General features: G+C 35.3%; 1 protein-coding gene across 1 annotated transcript in view; it reads left to right on the forward strand.

Moving 5' to 3' along the window:
- The window catches only part of ATAD5 (ATPase family, AAA domain containing 5), a 61,044-nt gene that overhangs the window by 1,359 nt on the left and 51,953 nt on the right, over positions 1 to 7,732 (forward strand). The window contains exons 2-3 of the mRNA XM_014548866.1: positions 2,449 to 4,343; positions 4,955 to 5,063. Of these exons, the coding sequence (XP_014404352.1) occupies positions 2,449 to 4,343; positions 4,955 to 5,063 (2,004 nt within the window). The remainder of the gene's footprint in view (positions 1 to 2,448; positions 4,344 to 4,954; positions 5,064 to 7,732) is intronic.

Genomic DNA, 7,732 nt, shown 5'->3' on the forward strand with positions numbered 1-7,732 from the left:
ACCAGAATCGAACCTGGGACCCTTCAGTCCGCAGGCTGACGCTCTATCCACTGAGCCAAACCGGTTAAGGCCATTGGTTGATTCTTTTATGTGCCTTGATGCGGGGTGGGATCAGGCATCCTTGGTGTTTCTGAATGAACTCTAATCAACTGAGCTGCCCCGCAGGGCCTTAAATTTTATTTTTTAATTACAGTTTATGTTCAATATTATTTCATATTGGCTTCAGGCATAGTGGTTAGACAACCAGCCTCCCCCCTCCCATATTTCAAGTACCCACCTGGCACCATACATAGTTATTACACTATTATTGACTATATTTCCTATGCTGTACTCTCTTATTTTTTAGAATCAAGTAACTTTTGTCCAGTTACTAATCATTGTTATGCTTATAATTGTTTGTTAAATCTAGGTAATTGCTCAGCCTGTCTCAGGTGTGAAGAAGGACTTGGTACTTGAATTACATAGTTTTTTATTTTTGTGTGGTCAGTTTTATCCATCTTTTTGTTACAGTTTCTGCTTTTGGCACCCCGCTTAGAGAGCCATAACAGTGATACTTACTGTTTAGTATTTTAAGGGTAAGGGCCTTATACACATTATTTTACCTAATATCAGCCTTATGATGAGGTACTGTTATCTGTATTCTACAGAAGGGAGGTTACAAATTAACTTAAAGTAATTTGCTTAAGGTCCCTCACTAGTAGATGTCAGGGTGAGCACTTAAACTTATATCTGCCGGACTCGAGAGGCTATGGTATTGTGCCACTGATACCATCTCAGGGTAATAATAATAATAATACAATTAATTAGCATTTTCTTCAAATACACTTACCATTTAAATTTTTTAAAATATATTTTTATTGACTTCAGAGAGGAAGGAAGAGGGAGAGAAAGCTAGAAACATCAATGATGAGAGAGAATCATTGATCAGCTGCCTCCTGCACACCCCACACTGGGGATTGAGCCTGCGATCCGGGCATGTGCCCAGTGGCAATGGAACGGTGACCTCCTGGTTCATAGTCGACCCCCAACCACTGAGTCATGCAGGCCAGGCAAATTTTAACATAAAGTTTTAAGTCTATAATTATTTTGCCTCATGCTTATCCAATAGTGAGAGATTTGTCCCAATACCATTTAACTGCTTCGTTGCCCACTAACTTAAATGCTACTATTAGCACATACCAAGTTCTTAAATTTACATTTCTTTTTCTGGTTGTCTTTTCTCTTTCTTTCTTTTCTTTTCTTTTTTTTTGTAAGAAAACATTTATTGGGTAAATTACAGAGGTAGAAAAAGTAGTTTCTGGAAGAAATGGGCTTAGGAAACAAGTTATAGCGGTAAGAAGGGCCCTTGAGCTTGGGAATGAGTAAGCTAATGGTAACATGCCTGGGGGGTGGGAGGGAAGGGGAAAGGAAAGGAGAGAGAGCCTTTTTCTGGTTCCTAACCTATTTCATTAAGTTGCTTGCCTTTGTTCATCGGTACTAAGCTTTTAATCACGATAGCTTTATAATGTGTTTTACTTTTATAGAAGTATAATGCGCCCATTCATTATTTTAAAATTTTTCTTGTTATTCTGGCAAATTTATTCTAACAAATGAACTGAGGGAAGTTAAAATCAAAGAAAAGACTGATGGAGCTTTGTAAGTTACTAATTTATGTCCAACAAAAATATAACTTTTTAGCATTATAGTCATCTTGATATTATGAGGGTAATAAATAATGTAAGATGCAGGCAGTACTGTTTTAATAGCAAATTAAAACACTGGAAAGTTTTATTTGTGGAAAGTGTCCTTCATAATTTTTACTTGATTAGTAAATTTTGGGTTTCTAGGGTTGTTCACTATGTACCCGCTTCTTAGAAGTAGAAATTTTGGCCCAGCTGGTGTGGTACAGTGGTTGAACGTTGACCTAAGAACCAGGAGTTCATAGTTCGATTCCTGATGAGGACATGTGCCCCGGTTGTGGGCTGGATCCCCTGCCAACCAATGATTCTCTCTCATCATTGATGTTTCTTTCTATCTCTCCCTCTCCCCTCCTCTCTGAAATAAAAAAAAAAAAGAAGTAGAAGTTTTGTTTATTTTTAACTTAAAAAGTGAAAACGGAACAGAATTAATATTTGTAGAGTTCCTACCATGCATCAGACCACATATTTTTATGTAGCATGTTCATTACTTATCTTGTGAGGTGGGTGGTACTATTTAAAAGTTATAGAATAAACAGAGGCCAATAGAAATGAACACATTTGTACCTAAATATGGTGGCCTTGAAACTTTTTATTGAAGGATAATATGTCTATAGTAAAGGTATAAGTTGATGTCATGTTGAGATTTGAATTAGGTTTAACTTTAAAGCTCCTTTTACATCTAATTACGGAAAATATTAGATCATGTTTACAACATATGTTTTGTATTATTTTGTTGAAATAAACCTTTTATCTTTTTTTAAATTGATAGGTATGCAAAAAGCGAAGGAGAGATGATGACAGATCTTCCAGTGAAACAATTACGAAATATTTATCACCAGTAGAGAAGACTGGAGACAGGGTTTTTTCTCCACCAAAATCCAGTAATATTCTGGATTATTTTAGAAAAACTTCACCCACAAATGAGAAGACTCAGTTAGCAGGAGAGTGCAAGATAAAATCATCTGCAGCATCACCTGCTGACATTGGCAAAGACTGTAAAATACCTTTGGAAATGTTCTCAAATATAGAGTTTAAGAAGAGAAGAAAGACAGTTAATTTATCTCACCAACTAAGTAATATTAAACCTGAAAATGAATCTCCAATTGAAATTAATAGTGATGATAGCAAAGAAGACTCTAGTTTAAATAATGATGTTGTGGAGAGTAGTACTTCTGTTTCACTCAAGGAACATGTAGAAATGCTTGCAGAAAGTATTCAAGATATCAAAAACCAGTCAAGCATTGTGGCCTCCAAGAAAAGTTCTAAGAAAGTAAAACCTAAACTAGGGACCACAGAAAATGATTGTAAAAATTTGAGAAAAAGGAAGCGCCAAGAGATAATAGATCTATCTGAAAGTTTACCCTTGGCAGAGGAGCTAAATCTCCTTAAAAAAGATGGTAAAGATAGTAAACAGATAATTCCTTCCCTAGTTAATGAAATGGAGAGTACTACAAATAATATAACTAAACCAGCCCAGTTAAATGATGGTACAATAACTGTCTCGTATGAAGAATTTTTAAAAAGTCACAAGGAAAATAAACTGGAACAGATCCCAGACTCTACAATGTCAATTTGTGTTCCTTCTAAAACTGTTGAAGGTAGAGTCACAAGTGGTTGCACAAGTGATACAGAAACCTGTGAAATTTCCCAGCAAGTACCCTTTAAGACAGTTACTGTTCTTGCACAAGTTCACCCTATCCCCCCAAAAAAGACAGGGAAAATACCCTCAATTTTCTTGAAACAAAAGCAGTTGGAAATGGAAAATAGTCTGTCTGATCCTGAGAATGAACAGACAATTCAGAAAAGAAAATCTAACGTTGTCATACGGGAGGAAGAACTAGAATTGGCAGTATTGGAAGCTGCAAGTTCTGAAGCTGTGAAACCAAAATGCACTCTAGAAGAAAGACAGCAATTTATGAAAGCATTTAGGCAGCCAGCATCAGATGCACTTAAAAATGGAGTCAAAAAGTCTTCTGATAAACAGAAAGAGCCTGATGAAAAATCTTTAAATGAGGAAGAAAGAGACAGTAATTCTAAAAAAATCATGGAAAATCCTAATATCCAAATGGTTTCAGATAATGGCAATTCACAGTCACACACTAATAAAGGAAGTTTTCCTAAGGGGAAATGTAAAAAACTAAAGAAAAAGGATAAGAAAATGTTAGATATTGGTGCTACTTCAGGTGAAAATAGGGAGGGAAATCCTCAAATGAAGGAAACAACTTTTTCCTTTAAAGGTAAACAAAGTAAAAATAGGCTTAGAATGAGTTTAAGACAAAAGAAAACAGGAGTTTTCAAAGACAGCCCGTTATTTAGTGCAAGTTTTATTTGTGAAGATACAGCAAATGATGACCCTCTAAAGATTTTTTCTCAGTATAAGAAGTCTTCAAGAAAAACTAGCACACCAGTTAAGGATAAGGAAATATATTCTAAAGCTGAAACTGAAGACAGCTTGGTAAATGTTTTTACACCCAAATCAACGAGGAGATCTGTAAGAGGTAGCAGGACACCTGCAACAATCATTGGAGGTACAGATTCTGGAGATGCACAAGATATATGTCCTGTGAAGGCTTCCACTCCAAGAGCATCCAACTTATCAGAAAAGCATACCTTATATACAGCGGAATTAATCACAGTATCCTCTGATTCAGAGAGTCCTATTAGGTAAGGCAAAGTTTTGTTTTTGTTCTAAAGTTTTAAGTATTTTGCATGTACTGTTAGCTGGGAAGGAAAATAAGCATTAGAGAGTAGTATTTTTTCATAGAACACAGCTGATTTATAAGGAAAATGAAAGAGGGTGTCAAAATGCTACTTTTCCACATTTAATAAAGTCAGGCATGATTTTAGAAGAATTCTAGATATATTTTAGATGAGCTCTATACTCTTATAACAGTTACTGAATGAAATAGTCTTCAAATATGAATTCGGTGCATTTAACAAACGAGACTAAAAATAAATCATAGAACTTTATTTCTTGGGTAAACAGGGCCATGCACTATGAGGTCTATACTTGAATACTGGTTTTGGCTAAGGTAAGAGTGATCTTAGGGGTTAACTTTCTGTAAAACTCATGACTTCTAAAATAAACAACTTATATTGCGAGTTTAACCTTGAGTTTGGCTTACTTTTGAATTAGTAATTTGAAACTAATGGAGTGTTTTTGTGTTTTTCTGTTTTAGAACTGTCCAGAAATTGGAGCCCTAGTTGGTTCTTTTCTGTATTGAAATTCTTACACATTGTAATCATGAAAATGTTTCTGAATTTTTTTTTTCCAGAATGAAATTCACCAGAATTAGTATTCCCAAAAAATCTAAGAAGAAATCTAAGAAAAGTTCTAAGAAATCTGAAGCAACTGGTGGAGATTTTACCTATCAAACTAGAAAGGTAATTGAAATATTAGGGATTCCTGTAAATGATATTCTATTTTCTTATAAGCAAAAATAACAACTACTACTATTAGAAGTAATACACTATAAGAAGATTCACACATTTCTTAGATTGATTATGTTAACTACAACCCTATGTTATTTTCCACAATTCCCCTAGTTTAGTGGTTCTCAACCTTCCTAATGCTGCGACGCTTTAATACAGTTCCTCATGTTGTGGTGACCCCCAATTTCATTGTTACAAATTGAACATAATTAAAGCATAGTGATTAATCACAAAAACAATATGTAATTATATATGTGTTTTCCGATGGTCTTAGGCGACCCCTGTGAAAGGGTCGTTCGACCCCCAAAGGGGTTGCGACCCACAGGTTGAGAACTGCTGCTCTAGTTAGTTATTAAGATATCAAGATAGTTAATTGTGAGATGAAAGCAATTGATAAGGGCAGTCTAATTTACTTTTTCTAGGTTTTGAGAGTTACATTCCAATTTTTCTCTAAGGTTACTTTTAGGTCATGATCGAATGTTTGGTTTACTAGTATTTCTGTAGATTAGAAATAAAGAGTACCATTTCTGGTACTATTGACATTTTGGGCTGGATAATTCTTTGGTGTGGGGGATTCTCCTGTGCATTATAGGATGTTTAGCAATAACCCAATTAACTGTAGGTTTATTCAACTTTTATTTTAGAAAGACCATGCCTTGTTTGTGTACTGCTTAGAATTATGATTCAGTAATAAAGTTTCCAACAAGACAAATCTCAAAATTTATTATATCCAAATTGGGGCCCTTATCTGAATTTACTTAGATCAGTTATTTTATCTCATACTGTTAATGTGTCAGTGATCCTCTTACCATACCGCCTTGCTTTTTGAAGCCTTAGCCAGGCTTGTTTACTAGCAATAGGCGAAAATCTTAGTCATTTTCTGGAAGAAATTTTTCATTTATGAGAATAAGAATAGACTGATTTTCCTAAGAGCTCCATATTCATAACAGCTCTTCCAACAGATATTTACAGAATGGCTTTCAGAATGGTTCTGGCTTCATTTTTTCATGCAATAAATATTTATTTAATGCAATGCTATATGCTAGGCATTGGGAGGACAGCTCCATAGAAGAATGCACATGGACTAGACTTTCATGGAGCTAAGGTCTTACGGCGAATTCAGGCACATAAACATGCAATTGAATACATGTGATAAGATTTATAATAAAGTAAATACTGAAAGCACATAAATGGGATGCCTACCTTCTAGGAACAATAAACAGGGACCTAAATAATAAAAATTGTCCTTTAAACATAGGGAATGGTGTGTGTAAAGGCCCTGGAGACAAGAGAGAACATTTATATTTTAGGGAGTGAGAAGTGGGGTCTGGACTATTCAGGAATTTGAACTCTATTCTGAGAGAAGTAGGGAGCCATTTTAAGTAAGGGGACTAACATGATGAGGAGTTTTAGAAAAATTACTCTGTAGTGTGGAGAATAATTAAAGTGGGAAGGTTTGAGGCTGGGAGACCATTTAAGAGGCCTTTGGAGTAATCCACATGAGATATATTGTGTTTTGAATGACAGTAGTGAAAAGTGGACAGTGGTTATTCAGGAGACTTGATGGACTGAATGTGAAAGAAAGGGAGAAGTGAAGCACGATAGTCAGGGTTCTGGCTTGGGCTTTTGAGCGGATGCTGTTGCATTCCACTGAGATAGGAAGAAAGCTCGGTGTGGGAGAAAGATGAGGAATTTGGTTTTGGAAGAAATGGATTCTAGGTAACTGTGGGATGTCCACGTGGAACCATTTATAATTACCAGTTGGATCCATGGTCCTAAATCTTTGCAGAGATTTGAACCATAGGGAAAGCTAAAGGAGTCATTAGCATATTGATGGTAAATGAAACTCTGAAAATGGATGAGATGAAACAGCAAACATTTATTTAAAAAACAAACTGCAGAAGTATATAAAATGTACAAGATCTCTTAGCACATCAATGACAGAACCAGGTCTGAAGACCAGAATTATTCTTATCTAGTGCTCTTTTCCACACCTATTACCTTTTCAATCTCTCGCCAAAGGATTCAGCCTAAAGGTATCTAAAATCAAAGAATAAACAGCAGTGTGGTGATTGCCAGAGGGAAGGGGGTAAGTGGAGAAGGGGTCCTAATATGTGGTGACAGGAGAAGATTTGACTTTGGGTGGTAGGCACACTGTGCAATATACAGATCTTATGACATAGAAACTCACACATGAAACCTGTATGTTCATGTTGACCAATGTCACCCCAATAAATAAAGTAAATTAAAAAAAGGACTGTATAAATACTGAAGTATCAGACTTCCTGATTAGATGGTTCTGTCATAAATAAAAATGAAGTTCAAATAAATGGATAAAATCAAAGAATAGATGGCATGAAGATGGTGGAGAAATAACCAACAATTCTAATCTATACTGCTAACATCTTTCTGGATGTTTTTCACAAATGTAACTATTTATCTGGATAAATTTAAAGTAAGAAATCATGGCAACCAAGTATAACTAGACATTTTAATTTAATTGCCTTGGCAACATTTGAATAACCATTTCTTTGTCTCTAATGTAATTTATGATTGTATTTTTTCTATTATATATATACTAGAGGCCCGGTGCACAAAAATTTGTGCCCTTGGGGGGGGGG

The sequence above is a fragment of the Myotis brandtii genome, unplaced genomic scaffold (assembly GCF_000412655.1).
Source record: "Myotis brandtii unplaced genomic scaffold, ASM41265v1 scaffold523, whole genome shotgun sequence".
Lineage (NCBI taxonomy): Eukaryota > Metazoa > Chordata > Mammalia > Chiroptera > Vespertilionidae > Myotis > Myotis brandtii.